General features: G+C 44.2%; 2 protein-coding genes across 7 annotated transcripts in view; both read left to right on the plus strand.

Moving 5' to 3' along the window:
- The window catches only part of PKD2L1 (polycystin 2 like 1, transient receptor potential cation channel), a 20,159-nt gene extending 11,321 nt beyond the window's left edge, over positions 1 to 8,838 (plus strand). For both annotated transcript variants that reach the window (XM_031554429.1, XM_019617610.1), the window contains 9 exons: positions 307 to 477; positions 1,132 to 1,313; positions 3,253 to 3,373; positions 3,758 to 3,856; positions 4,626 to 4,747; positions 5,070 to 5,187; positions 5,477 to 5,613; positions 6,332 to 6,479; positions 6,909 to 8,838. In XM_031554429.1, the coding sequence (XP_031410289.1) occupies positions 307 to 477; positions 1,132 to 1,313; positions 3,253 to 3,373; positions 3,758 to 3,856; positions 4,626 to 4,747; positions 5,070 to 5,187; positions 5,477 to 5,613; positions 6,332 to 6,479; positions 6,909 to 7,121 (1,311 nt within the window). In that variant the 3' untranslated portion in view covers positions 7,122 to 8,838. The remainder of the gene's footprint in view (positions 1 to 306; positions 478 to 1,131; positions 1,314 to 3,252; positions 3,374 to 3,757; positions 3,857 to 4,625; positions 4,748 to 5,069; positions 5,188 to 5,476; positions 5,614 to 6,331; positions 6,480 to 6,908) is intronic.
- Positions 8,839 to 16,701: 7,863 nt separating this feature from the next.
- Positions 16,702 to 17,593, plus strand: part of ABCG2 (ATP binding cassette subfamily G member 2 (Junior blood group)) — an 18,148-nt gene continuing 17,256 nt past the window's right edge. Inside the window, exons 1-2 of one of the 5 annotated variants that reach the window (XM_010714443.3) lie at positions 16,729 to 16,815; positions 17,175 to 17,313. Coding sequence is in view for 1 of the 5 variants with exons in the window: in XM_019617611.2 (XP_019473156.1) it covers positions 16,717 to 16,815 (99 nt within the window). In the remaining 4 variants the exon portion in view is untranslated. The other 4 variants (XM_010714444.3, XM_010714442.3, XM_019617611.2 and 1 more) reach the window with 4 other exon arrangements.

The raw sequence follows: 17,593 nt of genomic DNA on the forward strand, positions 1-17,593 counted from the left end.
TTTCTTCTCCTTTGGCTGAGGGGTACAAGAGACAGAACTAATGAAAGAAAGAAGAAACTCATCTAGGTAAGAGCTGGCACATATTTTGCTCTTATAGAAAAATGGACCAACAAAATAGTCAAATGTTCTTCTGTCAGGTATTAGAAGAAAATTCTTAATCATGCTTCAGAGGCTGTGAAGTAAGGGTGTAAGGTAATCCAGGGCATTAGAGTCTTGTTTACATAGACTTCAGTTATGAATTGTGATACTAAGGAATTCTGTGGCACGTTAACTTCTCTAGTCACTGCAGATCCTTCATTTTTACAGCTCTCCATTGTTGCTATTGGATTTCACATCTTTCGTACCATAGAGGTGAACAGACTGTTGGGGGAGCTGCTGAAACATCCTGAAACCTACGCGGACTTTGAGTTCCTAGCATTCTGGCAGACTCAGTACAACAATATGAATGCAGTCAACTTATTCTTTGCCTGGATCAAGGTATTGTAAGGGAAGTGCCGGGGCTTCAGACTCAGACCTCTTCCTCTAGATAGCCTAGGGATTCATTCTTTCATCTGAGTGAACGAGGCTAACAGTTATAAAACAGGGAATTATTTCTCTAAGTGACATAAGCTCAATTTCATAATTAATCCAGACAGCTTTTCACCTTACGTTCTGAGTCCAGTTATGTGGAGATAAACAGGGAAATGAGCAAATAAGTTGCGTAAAAGACTTTAAAAAAAAAAAATAAATGCTGAATACAGTACAATTTTGTCCATCATGTGTTGTTTTCACTATCGCTACCCAACAACTGGAGGTTACTTATCTGTTAATAGGCATCCCCCACGTCAACGAAAGCATCTTGGTGTGATGAAAGGCTATGCTGTACTTAGGGATCCTCGCTATGGTTGAGATGTTTATCCTTATAGCGGTTCCTCTTTATATTTTCATTTGCCGCAGGGAGGAAATTCATATGTTTATCACCTCATAGGAAAGCGGTAGCATGTCTGGGGCAAAACATCCTGAATTCTAGGCCACTATTCCCCCAGCTTGGTTGTCTCCTCGGTGCTTTAGTAAGCATATACATGAAGGAGAGAGACTGACTTTGCTGGTGGTTTGACCTAACTTTGTCCCTACTTTTTTTTCTTCTTGCAGATATTCAAGTATATTAGCTTTAACAAAACAATGACTCAGCTGTCCTCCACGTTGGCACGTTGTGCCAAGGACATCTTGGGCTTTGCCATTATGTTCTTTATTGTCTTCTTTGCTTATGCCCAGTTGGGTTACCTTCTTTTTGGGACACAAGTGGAAAACTTCAGTACCTTTGTTAAATGCATGTAAGTGTATTGGCCATAACTAAGTTTTCATTGTTGTCAGCTGTTGTCTAAAGAATTTTAACTGCTTTCCAACCTATTCCCAACTGCAAATATGATTGTCAGTAGGACACCTGTTATTTCTCATGTACTAAAACTGCAATAGCTAAAAAGTGGCTCATAGGCCCACATTTGTAATGTCCTGTGGACAGAGGAACACGGTGAGAAAATTGAAGGTAACAGATTTGATTGTCTAGTGTTTAACAGCAGCAATGTGAGCAAGCTGATGCTTTGAGACTCTTCACAGCCTTTTGATTCAATAGAAATCCCAGCCTGACAGTTTAGTGAGCAGTTTTGTTTGTCTATAACATAGACATCTTTCACTTGATATGGTATTGTTAGGTACAGCAACAGCACTTGGCATGCAGCATAACTTAGAACAATTCTGCAGAAAAGCATTACAGCTCAGCTGATAGTGAACAGTGTAGTTACTGCTCTCCTCATCAATCTGTCATTTCCGATCTCCTGTGGGGCCACTGAGGTAACAGAATGGTGCTGTCTGCTGCTGAGTCCTTAACAAATTTCTGGTTTTATACAGCAGCAGGTAGCTTTTGGTCTACTTATGTTCAACTTCTCTGTAATTCTGGTGGTAGGAAATAAATTCCCCAAATAGGTGTTTTGAGGTAAAACCAATGTTATTTCTCTAAGAAGAGGTCCAAACAGAAGCTCTGGTGCTATGAAATGCTGTGGCTTCCAAATAGAGCCACTGATCACATCGTTTCAGTGTCTGCACAACAGCTACTTGAAAAATTTCTCATTTTTCCTCAGATGGTGTATTTTAATGTAAAGGAAGATTCAGTAAGAATATTATTTCTTGCTTCAGGGCTTCAGAAGGGAAGACTGGAAGTAATGCATTAAGTCAGTATGATAACTTTAAGCACAGAAACAGGAAAAAGTCAGAAACTACTTCTGTTTATTAATTTGTTTGATATAAAACATAATGTTAGAAATACTCTCTATATTAAATATGATAGAGTAACTGATATTTGGTAACTGCCTTTAAAATACATAATATTTTATATAGTTTATATCTGATTTTAATATCATGGCATATCTGCTTCAAAATAACAGGTCTTTCTGAAAGTTGGTAGTCCTAATATGTTTATTTTAACACACTCAGCAGGATGTTTCCTAAGTCAAATAGTAGTCTAAAGAGGATGAAGTAAACATTTTTCAAAGCAAAAGAAATAAAAGAAATAAAAAGATACTTATTGCCAAAGAGAAACATTTCAACATTACTGAATGGAAACAAATTAAATCAAAGAAGAGGAAGCAATACTGTATTCTTCTCTCTCAGACCTGAAAAACATTCCAAACTCTCTCAAGTAGACTAAAAGAATCCCAAATGCAGCTTTGGACTCCTCAGACAGGCTGCAAGATCTCAAGATTCTTTTCCCTGCACACCACCTGTGTGTCTTTCTTTCTGCATGCCTCCCTGCTATGCCCCCCCTGTTTTTTCCTCCTAATTGCAGTATGTCTGTCTGCATGTGTCTATTTACCAGGGTTGTTTCAGTGGTCAGTTTCCAGAGAAGCCTCACAGATTCCGTCAGGACATCTTAGATAGGGGATGAACAGTGAGTAGATGAGCACCCACAGAAGAGACTGTCAATGAAGCAGGTTAAGAATGCTGGTCTCAGACAATCCTTCAGCTCACATGCACTCTAGGGCAATATGTGGGAGTTATATGGTATAGCAGTGGTTTTCAGCCTATGCTCGTAGACCTCTGGCATCCAGGTTCTGCTTTCAGGGAGACTATAAGAAATGGTCCCTCTCTCAGGGTCTTGGACCCTGCTTTGGACCATCTTGGCTGCAGGCAAGTTTAGAGTTCTTCTCAGGACTGTCTTTAGGAGGTAAGGTAAATGTATATGCCTATGTGTGACCTTGTGTTCTTCCTCTCCTCCAGCTTCACCCAATTTCGGATAATTCTTGGTGACTTTGACTACAATTCCATTGACAATGCCAACAGAGTCCTTGGGCCTGTTTATTTCGTCACCTACGTGTTCTTTGTTTTCTTTGTGCTCCTGGTAAGCAAGAAAGGCCTCCTTGCCTCTGTTTGACAGCAGTGTTTGAGAGATCCTCAATCCCCCCCTCTCTGACTTCCTAGGTAATGGATGCAGAGGGATGTTCATTAAATTAAATACTATCAAGAATGTGAATGTAGCTTAAGATATTGTAGGAGAGGCTACCGGAGATGGTGTCTGAGCTGAGAACAAATGTATCTTAGGCCACTGCTTTAGCTATCAGCTTTCCTCCCCAGTCCTTCCCTTTGCTTAAGGTATGCCCCGTGTGAGAACAGCTACCTGTTTAACTGAGCCCTGCACAGCTATGTTGGTATCTTGCTTCCTCACCTGTTGGGGTGGGTGAAGTGTCTCAGGCTAATTCAACTCTTTTTTTTCCTATTTCTCTAGAACATGTTTCTGGCTATCATCAATGATACTTACTCAGAAGTCAAGGAGGAACTTTCAAGCCAGAAGGATGAGCTGCAGCTTTCAGACATCTTGAAGCAGGTGATGAATAGCAAAAACTGTGTTACTTCCTAGCCAAATCCTGAAACATTTTCTTGGAGTTCCTGACCTGTGTTGAATTTACTATGAAAAAACTGATTGCCAGCTCCAGATCCACCTTACTGATATGCAGAACAGCAACAGGAGTCATAGTTCCCTTCAAAGATAGATCAAGTTCCCAGATACTTAGGCAATGGGAGGATGAGAAAGCAAGAGTTGAGGGAATATTGTTACTTAAGTATGCCAGAAAAGTTTCTCAACAACTTTTCTTCCCTAGACAATATATATATACACAAAGCTCCTTCAGTCCTTTATACAGTGCTGTTTGATCAACAGCAAATGAAATGGCAGGTTCTACTTTGCTGATCTTAGCATTTTACAATAGTGTGAATCTGGTGGGTTACTTCTGGATTTCCCATGGACGAATTCCAAAAATGGTCCTGAAAGTTCTCTACTGTCTATGCTGTAGGACCAGTATTCTGTAAAGAATGATATTTGAGACAATGTCTTAAGCAGTTTATGACTGGGAGCTTGGGTAAAGTGAGGCTTGGGAGGAGAAAAGCACATGGCAAGCTTTTTCATGGAGGTCGTGTGTTGCTGCTGCTTTGAAGTGGTGACTCTAGTTTATAAATGAGACATAGTCTGTAGCATTGTATCTGTGCTTCTTTAAAACTGAAAGTCTTGCACTAATCAGCGTCTGTTCGCCCATATTGCACTGTACACCCTTACTTATTTTTCACTGTTCTGAACTTATTTACCTCTTTGTTAACAGAGCTACAACCGGACGCTTATGAGGTTGAAGCTGAAAAAGGAACGGATTTCTGATGTGCAGAAAGCACTGCAGAATGGAACAAAAGAACTGGGCTTTGAGGACTTCAAGAAAAGCTTGAAGGAGTGAGTGAGTCAGCTTGTGGGATGCCTGTTTATCCTCTTCTCTCAGTCACACTTGTAATTTAAACTCTGTGGTGTTCAAGGCCTGGAGAGCAATTAAGTCAGATTAGAGCAATAAAAGATGCACAAAAAAGAGTTATCACAGTTTCTCACATGTTTAATCTCATGATCTAAATGGAGTTGTGTTGCTGTCTCCCTCAAAAGTGGTATATTTAAAATCCTCGTTGGCAGGAGGCAGCAATACATTCATTTCAAAAGGGGTGCTCCTGTGCTGTTAGTGCTCATGTAATCTGGTGCCTTGAGCTTTACCTTTTTGTTCTTCCAGACTGGGCCATGAAGAACATGAGATCACAGCAGCCTTCTCCAGATTTGACAAAGATGGCAACCGCATCCTTGATGAAGAGGAGCAACAGCAAATGAAGCATGACCTAGAGGCAAAAAGGGTAAAAAAAAAAAAAACACAAAAAAACAAAAACAACAAACAAACAACAAAAAAAAAAAAAAGAAAAAAAAACAACAGGCGAAGAATGAAGTTCTTCTCATCAGTAGAGATCACTCCAGAATGGCCTCAGGAGTCTTTGGATTTGTGATATAAAATAAGCAGGCAGAGTACAGCACCAACTCTGTCTGAACAGCAGCTGAGTTCATGACCTACTTGTGAATCTGTGTGTTATATTGAATCTGACACAGTTAATATCCAACTTCTCAACAGTTTCTTTATCTGTCTTCCAGGTTGCTCTGAATACAGAAATTGAAAATTTAGGGAAATCCTATGGTAGCAACAACTTGGATGCGAATCTGTCCTACATGGAAGCAAAGAATAACCATGCCAATAAGGCCAGTTGGGTCTCCAAAGAAGAGTTCCAAGTGTATGTTGGTGCTGGCAGTAGTTTAATCTCTCTATAAACAAGGGTCTGATCCCTGCTGTTTTTCTCCCTGATGTAACTGTTTGCACTGGTGTTGAGCAGTTGCAATAAGATCTGGTACCTTTTTCTCTTTCACACACATGAATGAGCAGGTCAGGAAAGAATCAGGTCATTTCTTGTAATGTGTTTTGCTCATTTCTGTAAAAAATCAGACTGAGGAAATATTGCTTTCTGCCTCTTGAATAACCTCTGCAGTTATTGGATGGCCACAGACAATACGCTGTCATGTTTTGTATCAGAAGTTAGCCTGGAAAACATGGCTAGGGAAAGTTGATACTTTTACAGAAGGTTCTGGGTAATAAATATCCTTGGTTTATAGCCTAACTGTCCATCATCCTCCAGGTTTGAGAATAACATGGCTGTTTCTTCCTTAAGAATAGTATGGGATAAACACTGCAGAGAATCAGGAGATCCTGATTCTTCTACTAATACTGAGCAATTCACATAGGGCTATATTAAAAGAGACAGATGCAATATTAACATTGGGATTACATTGTGGTTTGACTATGGAGGGAATTCTGTGTTCACTGAGTATGAATCACAATCTCTGATGTGGAGTATTCATTCCTGTTTGAGATCTAGCCTGTTGTCCTTGAGATAGCTCTTGCAAATCCTAGTGTTCATAACAAGAAAAAAGTTGCAAATGCCCTGTCTTCCCCAGACTCCTGCAACGTGTGCTGCATCTGGAACAGTCCATACACAGCATTGGCTCCAAGATTGATGCAGTAGTAAGCAAGCTAGAAGTGCTGGAGAGAAACAAGCTGAGAGTGAAGGATTTGATGGGCAAGCCACTGGATAACAGTAGGAAGGTTGGTAGCCTTCCACCATACATTTGAACTAGCTTCAGGGTTGGTGACCAACCCTGCTGCATGAATGGACATATTAGCACCTTTTCTTTTCAAATCCCCATTGATGCAAGACAGAAGTTGTCAGGGTTATCATTTTGCATGATCTAATCATTTCTGTTCAAGAGCAGTGGCACAGGATTCCTGTCAACATTCTTGTAAAGGGCAGAAAGGGATGGTGCTCTCTTCATCTGTTCATTGCTTGAATCTATATTCATCAAAGCATTGCAACAGTGTATTGGATTTTTAACAGACTGATGGGCTTGTACTAGTTTCTAGAAGAATACGGAAAAATATTATGTAAGCATCATGGACACCTTGTCTCTCTTCTTAAGTGTTGCTTGACATCTTGTATTTCTAACAATGCAGGTCACTCTTTATTCTGGTTAACAGGAGGAAGAATCCAGTCAGGAAGAACTGCCCTCCCAGAGCCTAGACCAGCTGGGGAAAGAAGCAGCAGAAGACTGGGGAGTGGAATACGTACAGGGAAATAACCCAAGTTGCGTCTCTTCTCAGAATAGGATCTGCCCAATCTTGCTCAGGTCAAGTGTGTCAGGGTCTCAGGCACCCAAGAACATCCAGTCACAGTCTGATGAGTGCTTCTAGCAAACAGCCCAGTGTTCCCTGTCTGGCTTCTGCAGTACTATGTCACTGTCAGTTGTTCTTCCCGCTGTTAGAATAGTCAGAAGAGCTGAACGCAAGGCTGTTGCCAGACTGGTGATGTGAAAAACTGGGACTGCTCTTTTCCAGTGTAGTGATGTGTGATGTCACAGACCTAGAACTTCTGGCCTCTGTGTCTCTGGACTAGTTAGAAATTTGGAACCAGGTATTGCATTAGGTTTCTGTCTCTGAACAAGACAATTCAAAGTGCTTTTACCTATATTTTCCCAAGATGTAAAGGCCTCAGAGCTCTGGAAGTACTTGGATCCAGAATGGGAAATTGCAAGTTGTTCCCCACAAACACATGCCTGAATTCTCAATTGTGAGGAAAAGTTGAGGTAATGTTAACAGAGCAGAATATAATCATTAGTGTGAGACAGAAAGGAGAAAATAGTTGTGTCTATGTGGTTACCACTAACTTTGTTCTGTTGTAATTTGCATCCAGAACATTTTGGTAACCCTCTTTGGTTACCAAAGATTCAAATGTTGGAAAAAAATAGGATATAAACACCTCAGTCAAAATAATTAAAATGAGAGTTTACTCCCAGTGTACTAGGAGGAGATCCGAAATTGAAGAAGCAGCTGTTACTGATATTCTGAGGTCTGAATGCCAAGGAACAGACTTCAGAGTTTCTAACACTGGATCAGCCCTGCCCTGCATAGGCCAGACTCTAGAGCTGTCACAGCTACAGGATAGTGTTGACAAAACTGAAGAAGAGGGTCGTTCAGTTGCAAGGTCCCAGCAGGAGCTGTGAGACCCTGTCACACAGCCCACAGGGAGCTTAGACTTCAGCTAGGATCTGCAGGTTCTTGCATCTTGGTTTCCCATCAGCTGCTTCTGCTGGGACAAGACTTCTCTGTGAGATACTGCCATGGTTCTTGCCTCAAAGTTTTACTGAATTCAGAATTGAGCATAAGCTCTCTGCCTTTGGCTTTTCCAGCTGAACTCAGAACAATAATGTTGCTTATTTCCCTCTACTCACACCACTGAAACTATTATCTTATGCAGGAGAAAATGGCTTATGTCAGGGATCTGAGAACTTAAATTAAAATTTTCGTAAAAAAATCCATATGCTAAATTATAATCCAGAAAAGAAACTGCGTGCTTCTGGCAGACTTGACTTGTACACGCAGCCCATTACCAGTGTGAGAACTGAAGCATGTTATGGCCTGCAGGTGAAAATGTTTAATGCTCTGCATGTCAAGAAGTACATAAGTTCTTCTGTTAAATCATTTGGAAAGACCCTGTTAGAGATCCTGGCTCAATAGCAGACCATTGTTACTGAGGCTTAGCTACAAAAACAAAATTACAAACCTCTCTTTTGAAATCTGTGGAGAGGAGAGATGGTGGAAAATGTGTTGCTGGCTGAGGCTCAGCTCCTCACAACTGCTGTGGGTTAAACAGGATCCTGGAACAAGGTGCTGCCCAGAGCAGGAAGGCGAGGCCTTGCTTTATAAAGCCTTAGATCTCACACAAGGATTCATTCTGCTTCATTCTGTCCAGTGGAAAAGGTGGCACAAGCCCTCTTTGTTGACACTGTTTCAGTTCCCATCCTGTGCCTTGCCTGCTGCGGCAGAGATGCTTCAGGCACTGCAGAGCAGCACATGGCCCTGCTGTCACTGCACACAAGGAGCTAGCCTCTGTCCGGCCATCCTTCCTGCACAGAGATGCCCTGCATCAGGGAAAGCAGGAGAGGCAAAAGGACAGTGGTGCAGCAGCTGGGCTCAGAACCGACACAAGAGGAACAATCAGCTGCAGGCAGGTCACAGGTAACACAGGCTGCTATTTAGGGCAGTAGGCTACTAGAGGAGCAAAGTGGTCATGTTGCATGGCGAAGTTTGTTCATGCCTGAACCCTGGGAAGCGAACCCTGGGAAGCCATCTTTCTCAGTATAGAGTCTCCACACTCTGAGTAGAGCTTCTGCCCGGCTCTAGCTGGGATCAGATAAGAAACACAGGCTGCAGAGGTCTCCTGGGTTTCAGCTAGAGCTCCTTCCCCTCTCACCTGGTGTTTTCTCAGAAAGACCACCCCCTATGCCACATGCTGTGATTTCAGTTGTGCCAGTATCACTAAGTGTGAAACAACTTCTGTGACCAGTAACGCCTATGCCTGCATTGTCTTCTCTCTTGCTTGTACCTCTGCATGCAACTGTCTCGTCTGTGCTGTGACGTGCTGTCATGTAAACAATGTGGCCTAGAGTTAGCAAGGCAATTACTTGTCTCCAGCAATTGTTTGTGTATAATTGTGTATAGTACTCAATTGTGTGTTCAAGCTGGTTGAGAAACAACATAAATACACTGAACGGTAAGTTTATGCAAGTGCTGTTTTCAGATGGATGTTGTAAGGCCTCCTGGCAGCAACTGGTGTTATTTAGATAATTCGTATCTCATGGGGGAAGTAAAGTGCTTTTTCCTCAACAATGGGAGCAGAGCTGTATTTTCTTCCAATTTGGACACTGGCTGAAGTGTCTGACAGGAAGCCCCTGCCTTAAAGAAAATTGCTGCGTGCTGGGGTCGTTAAAGAGCTCACTGAGACAGCTGGGAGAAAAAGCAGTGTCATAGCCATACTGCCACAGCACTTGTGTGGTGTGGGGAGACTCACAGCGTTGGACTGGGAGGGGCAGGCTACAGATGTCTGAAACTGGGCGTGAGTCACCTGCAAGAAGCTGCCCCATCCAGTATGGGTTGTGAGCATGAAAATCTCCTGAAATATCTTCTCAGTGTATCCCTCAAGATGCATTTGTCTCATCAGTGAACAGGTCTAACCTGGCACATTTAAATCCACTGAACCTGACAAACACAGCCAAACTTTTGGAGACGCTTTATGACACATGTTCAGTGTTTCAGCAGATGTCAGCTAGCACCACTACCAGCCCCTCACACCTGAGAACTGTCCTTTGCTGTTCTAACAGGAGGTCGGTAGAAAGAACCTGTTTATTTTACTGAGGACAAACTCAGAAAAAAATACTTCTATGGCAAAAAGAAGCAGAACACAAAGTTTCCAACACTTTATGATGCTAGATATTCTCTCACACACATTTCTTACAAACTGCCCTTCTCAGGCTGGTTATGCTTGTTTATCCTCTCTACTACTTTTATATAGGATTAGCACAGGCTTTGCTCTTTTTTATAACAAGGATTTTTCACAAAATAAGTTTTTCACAAATGAAAAGATTCTCAATAAGAGCTAGTGTCAGCATCAGTGCTGATTTCTTGACCTTCTGCCTCTTCTACAAGCAGTTAGTAGTGGGAGTTGATAAACCAATAGTACTCAGTCATACAGTTTATTAGAAACTAGGGAAAAGGGAAGTGAGAAACTATCATTGTGTGATAAGCCAGCTGATAACAAACCCACGTAAACTCCTCCACATGCAAAAGCAAGAAGCCCTGTACCGGGAGAACGTTCCACAGAGGAGGAATTTCAGTGGATACAAAGGGGTGTATTAAAAGAAACATGGCAGATTTTTCAGAGGACTTTTGCAGGACACAGTGCCTGAGGAGCTGACCAGGCTGGTGGCCTGGGATCAGAAGTGGGAAATGTCAGATGTAGCCACCAGCCAGTCATATGTATGCAGAGTGCAGCAGCAGGCAACTGGAGGGTGCCAGCCCATGGGAGTGGTGAGCTCAGGCCGCACCCTGCTTTTCAAGAAGCAATGCCAATGTCACACTGATAACGCAGTGTGGTGTCTGGTGACAAGCCTCTGACCTCAGCTCATGCTTCAGAGCCCTGCTTCATGAGGACATGCTGCAGCAAGTCACCAGGAGAGCCTGAGTGCCTGGCATCATGACAGGGCCCTACAGTGCAGGGCATCCTCCAGCAGCTCTGCCTGGCGCTGCATCCTGACCGCTGCCATCCCCTGAGGACAGCAGTCCTACTCAGCTGGCATGCTCACTTCTGTATGCCCAAGAGGCCCAGGAGCCTGAGAAACAGCTTGGCAGAGCAACCAGCGAGGCTGAGGAACCTGAGACCAACCGGTCTGTGTCCAGATGAGCTGTTAAATTCAGCCCTGAGGAAAGGGCTGAGAAACTATCCCAAATGATCATTTTTGCTGGCTGTCATTATTTTCAGGCTCCCCTCTTGTGAACAGGCACCAGAAATAGCAGCAAATGTTTTCTTTCAGAGACACAGAAACTACACATGGGTGTGAACACATATTGCTCTAATGTGTCAAGCCAATTCAGCTGTTCAGACATGTCTAGAGTTCCTCAAACAAAGCGGCATCTGGAATTGTCCACAACGGTTTTTGCAGACAAAAGGGCAGAGCTTTTCCTTAGATTCCTATGGAATAGACAATTGTTACATGAATGGGATTGGGCATTCTTTCTGAATCCTTGCAGGAATACAAAGGTTTTATCAAAAAGTCACAAAAGGAGTTATCCCATACAGGCCCAGAAGAGGCCATTCCACCAGCCTATGTTCTCCATCATAGCAATATGGAGTCAAAGGCAGCAACTAGCTGAAATCACAGAGCACCAGAGTCTCAACTGCTCACTACATCACATTGAGGTGTGTGACAGGGGGTTTCTTTAGAAGGGGTAAACAGTGCTTATGGCTTCCACCCTACCTCTAGACTTCCCACGAGCATTAAAGGTGGAGGGGAAGTACACAGTACAACACTGAAAAAGCAGCCTTAACCACCTCCTCTATCTGCTGCACATGCTTTGTTAAAGGCCTTTCCAGCTCTGATTTGCCAGCCTTGTTATGTTTGTCCAAACAGACTGATTAGCATTTGGGCACCAAGACCTGTGCTAAGGTGGTATAGCCAGGGCTCCTTACTGATGACAGAGTTGAATCATCATGTTGCCTGACTTCATAGATAAGTGACCAAGGGTTGGTTCTGCACGTGTTTTTTCATAACCTTTTGAGAGATTATAGTGTTCAGTTTCTCATCCCATTCCTCCTATGTTTGCTGAGTATACTAAGCTGTGAAGAGCTGCTGACTTTGCCAAGACTGAAGAAGCCTTGCAGAGACATCTAGAGAAATTAGAGAGTTGGGCAGTCACCAACTGCATAAAGTTTAACAAGAGCACATGCTGGGTTCTGCACCTGGAAAGGGGCAACCCTGGCTATACATACATGGGGGATGAGACTGCACTGAAGAGCAGCCCCACTGAAAGGGATGTGGAGGTTCTGACAAACAGCAAGTTGAACATAAACCAGCAGTGTGCGTAGGCAGTAAGAAGGGCCACCCAGGCCCTGGGGTGCACTAGGCCCAGCATGCCATAAGGCGAGGAAAGGAGTTATTCTGCCCTGCTTTGTGCTGTGTGGTCTCACCTCCAGCACTGGGTGCAGGTCAGCGTGCCACAACACGAGAATGACATAAAACTATCAGAGAGCTCAAAGGAGGGCTACGAAGATGGGGAAGGGTCTGGGGGGCAAAGTATGTGGGGAGTGGCTGAAGTCCCTTGGTCTGTTCAGCTCAGAGCAGAGGAGGCTGAGGGGAGCCCTCGTGGTGGCTGCAGCTCCTCATGGAGGAGGCAGAGGGGATCTCTGCTCTCTGGTTGCTGCAACAGGGCCTGAGGGGACAGCATGGAGCTGGGTCAGGGGAAGGTCAGGTGGGTGTTAAGAAAGGGTTCTTCACTGAGAGAATGCTTGGGCACTGGAACAGGTTCCCTGAGTCACTGAGCTTGCTGAAGTTCAAGCAGCATCGGGACACTGCTCTCAGTCATGTGCTCTGATTTTTATGTGGTCCACTGTGGAGCCAGGAATAGGACTCAGTTATCCATATGAGTCCCTTCCAACTCTATTCTCTGATTCTATGTGAGTCACTAAAATTTATGGATTGTTATTTATCTCCCAGTCTAAATGCCTGGAGAAGCCCTTATGTGCCCTTGATGAGCTGTTAAATTCAGTGCCATAGACACCTATGACTCCTCATGTTCCACACCGAAACTCTCATTTACTCTCTATTCAGACTAATCTTAGATTTCCTATTATAATTATTTACTTTCCCTGCCTCTCTAAAATTGCCATCTCCTGCCCTAGGGCACGCAGCTGTCAGTGGTAGCTCTGGGCTCCCTCTGTCCCTTTTGCATTCATTAGTCAACCCCCTTACATAGCAATTTCCAAGTAGGAGAGAAAATCAGGTCTGGAGATGAGAATGGCACTATCAAAAACACCATGAGATGATCTAGCAAAGACAAATACCAGGCAGTGTCTCTACTGAACGAAATAAGTATTGACGTTAATATGGGACATAGTAGGACATGACATTCAGACCAGCTGTAATCTCTGAGTTTTTGTTCTCTGCCTTTTCTGCCATCTAATATGGTGTGATGTCCTGTGTTGGAAGGATGTGATGCAGTAGTTCTCTGTCATACAGCATGCTTGGACATCTAGAAAAATGCAAAAGAAGGCAGAAGTTAGGAATCTACCAGAGCTAGTTTCTTGTCTCTCCTGCTCCAGCATACAGGCTGTTTACTGTCATGTTGTTATCATATCCTGCTGTTTTATAAGGTCCTCTGGGGACACTGTGCCTATGAGTGTACAGCACCTACTGAATCTGTTCAGTGCAGCCACAGCAAATGCTAGTGTCTCAGATCCTGTATATTTTTAAATATTAAGCAGTTTTTTTTTGGAATGGGTAGTGGGGCAGTCCGGACTTTGCTCCTGAGGAAGGAGTTGAAATGCCTATGTAACACTGTGTGTGTCAACATTAATGCCTGGGGACAAAGCTGACCTCTGGAAATCTGAGGTTGGACAGATAAAACACACTGTAATCCTGTTAACCTCCTGTGAGCTCTGAAGCACTCAAATGGGAAGCAGAACTACTGAGAGACCATGCCTGATGTGCAGGTGGCAATGGGAACTGAGCTTGAGAGAGTCCTGCCCCGGGACTTACGCTGAATTTGGGAGAAGTGTGCACCTCTGCTTAGTACCACTTTGCATCCTGGTTGGCTGCAGTCCCTGGCCTTGTCCTAAAAGTGTAAGAGCATGGGGCAGTCGTAACTGGCATCTCTCCATATTTGCATCTTTAGAGAGGACACAGGGCTTCCATTCTCAGCAAGCTCCCAAAGCTTACCAACCTAATAGCTGTTATACAGCTTATCTAAGAGGTATCCCTGATCTAGGTTGCTATTTCTACCCTTCTCATGAGGCCTTACCATTTTTACTCTCCATACCTGTCTTATATCCCTCTCATCATTTTTCTAGAGTGGAAGAGAAAAAAGTGCCTCTCTACATTTGCACTGTACATCTTATGCTTACCCTTTGTTCTCTGTAGCCTTGCTAACAGCAGTGAGTTGGAGCTGTAAATATCTGAGCACGCCTATGATGTTAACTTTTTAACTTCTAAAGGAGTGGAATGGTTATTTAAAGCCCCTAGATACTTGCAGACTTCAGATATTTTATCTCTGTCTATCTGCTTTACGCAGATAACACACAGTTCTAGTGATCCTACTGTTTAGCCAATCTTTCTGTCAGCCATCATATACGAATGCAGCACACTAGTTAAGTATTAATTTCCTTTCCTCCTAGATTTGCTTCAATTTTCTCTTATCTTTAACCAGCTAAGGATTTAGTGCTACTATATATTCAGATAATGGACTAAATGATTAACAAAACTTGACAAAGTCAGATTTCTTCTACGCAATCTTCACGCCTTTCAAAAGCCAACTTCCCCAAGGTGAGCAGCACTTTAACTAATTAGGGGATGCCAGTCAGCACCAGCTTTGACACAATTTGCTCTCAGGGTGGAAAAGACAAGCTGAAAAGTCTTTCTGTGCCTAAGGTGACGGATTTGAAGATGCAGTCAATTCAGCACATCTGTATGCATCTGTACAGAGTGTGTTTTTTAAAATGGTTTATTGATATCTCCTTTTGGAAAAGAAGAGCTAGGAAGTAGTCCTCACTCACATGCACAATGACTAATGTTGCTGTCTCTATTGTTCTCAAAGCTGCTTTTGCACAGTGAGCTTCAGGATCTGCTTCTTGCTTCATTCAGTAGAGAACAAAATAATAATGAGCATGCAGTTCCTCCTGCACGTGTTTCTAATCCACTCTCGCTGGCTCAAGTCCCTGAAATGTTTTATGAGCTTTATGAAATTTGACATTAGGCAGGATTAAAACAACCTGGATCCTCGGGGCAAGGAAAACAGCATCCTAAGGAAAGTAATGGAGAAACAGAGCTGAAAAAATTCTGACTGGTGATTCAGCTAGACAAAGCCACGTCTGTGTTGATTGTGTGGTGGCAAGACCTGGCCCAAGTGGAAAGCTGGACTCCAGGGAACCCCCAGTACCCCCTGCAAACTGATGTTTTTGCAATCCTGTGACTGAGGTTGCGAAAAGGAAAGGAGGCCAGAACCTTCAGAAGATAGAGGAACTCATGGTACTTATTAACTTCTCCACTCTGTGTGCTGTGGGACATGCAAGATGTCTAGCATGACCAGATTCTGTAAGAAAGGAGCAGTGTTCAAATTAGCCTTAACTGAGAATGATTCGGAGCTGTTGGAGTGAGTCCAGAGGAGGGTCACAAAGATGATCAGAGGGCTGAAGCACCTCTCATATGAAGAAAGATTGAGGGAGTTGGGCTTGTTTAGCGTGGAGAAGGCTCAGAGGAGACCTCATTGCCTTCCTGTACCTGAGGGGAGCTTACAAGCAGGGGGTGGATTGACTTTTTACGTGGTTTAATAGTGATATGACAAGGGGAATGGCTTTTAACTAGAAGAGGGGAGATTTAGATTAGATGTTAGGAAGAAATTCTTTATTCAGAGGATATTGAGGCCCTGGTACCGGTATGACAGAAAAATGCAATGTTTGACATAGGGCTCTCCTTAGGCGTGTTGTGTCTCATGCCACAGCCCTGGCCAATGGTTTTTGCTCCTGTATGGGCAGAAATCTGCCTCAGCAACAGTATGATTTAAATCAACTATGTCAGTAAAATGATACAGTTGGAAAACACTTCCTTCCTATTTCTTTGCCGCTGCTAGCTTTATTTGCAATTTTCCTGCTGCGGTCAGAAGTAAGAGGGCAGTGGTGGCACATCATGTGCCCAGAGCAAGGAAGAGCACTTGCCCTTCTTCCCAGACTTACCAGCTGGGAAGGAGATGAATTCTAAAGATCAAAAGCCCAGAAGCCCAGAGGAAGTCTGAAAGATTGTTGCTTCAGGAATGGGATGGGGGAAAGCCAGGGCCTCCATCAGGATGCTTAAGTTGTCAGATGTGTTTCCTTCCCATCCCTTGGGACTCCATTTCTATTCTGTCAGGTGTGTGCAGGCACCAAGTGGAGAAGCAAGTTCCTGATCAGAGCAACTCATCTCTGCTTTCAAGCACACTGTCTGTTTTTTCACTGTCCCAGGCACATGATGAGGGGCTGCCACTGCAGCACAGTGTAGGCTCCATGATGTTTAGGATTGAAATACACTTGGACACAGATAAATGTGCATGCCTGGTGAAGTAATAGGGCAAAAGTTTTCCACGTAGGCAGATTTTCCTCGAAGGAGGAACTTAAAATGCAAAGAAAACAAACTCAAGTCCACTTCTGCCCCGCAGAGTGACTGAAAATAACATCCTTATTCAGAATGCCTGCATTGTGAGCATACCCATGGCTCTTGTCACACTTCTTCGAGTATCCTTTGCCACACCTGTTTCAGTATCCTCACAAACCTTCCTGGCTCTTGACTCCTGCCAGCAGCTGCACAAGGTACAGGTATCTGTTCTGATCACTGCATTGGCATGTCTGGGGGCAGGCAGGTATCAGGACGGGGACAGGTGAACCTTTGAAATTTTTATTGCTGGTATTTATTAGGTAGCCATAGACACGCTTCTGCTTGTCTGAGCTTTGGACTCATCTAGCAAGAGCAGTTGTTAGGAAAATGCAACGCTGTAGAAGCGCTGCAGAGTGCAGTCAGGTCGGAGGTGATTAATCCAGTAAGTGACTCGACAGCGCTGATACAAATTATCTTTATAAACCGTAAAGCAGGGCCTTTCCTGCACTCACTCTAACACAGAGGCTGGGGAGGGCGAGCTCGTTCGTAATGAGACAATAGTGCTTTGGAACAGGCGGCTGCGGAGAAACAGAGACAGCAAACCAGCGGAAATCCGACCGCCTCGCTTTCACACGGAGCGCGAACACGAGAGGCGGACAGCGGCGACCCGGCGCGGGCTGCGGGACCGCCGAGGAGCGCACAGCCTCGGAGAGGTGAGGCCGGCCGGGTGGCGATCTCGGAGGACCGCCGGGCCGGTCCCTGCGCCACCTGACGGGATGCCACCATACAAAGGCGACAGGGAGGGCAGGGAAAAGAGCGGGGGCTGCCACCCACCCAGCGGTGGGGAGATCGCGGGGAGATGCCCCAGCCCCGACGGCCGTTTGGTGGCTGCGGCAGAAAGCGAAGCGTTTACCCCACTCCCACTCCTCGGACTCCTCCTCCCCGGGGAAGGTGCAGTACTACCCGGCGCAGCCCGCAGCATCCCCGCGCTCG

Source organism: Meleagris gallopavo, chromosome 8, assembly GCF_000146605.3.
Source record: "Meleagris gallopavo isolate NT-WF06-2002-E0010 breed Aviagen turkey brand Nicholas breeding stock chromosome 8, Turkey_5.1, whole genome shotgun sequence".
Lineage (NCBI taxonomy): Eukaryota > Metazoa > Chordata > Aves > Galliformes > Phasianidae > Meleagris > Meleagris gallopavo.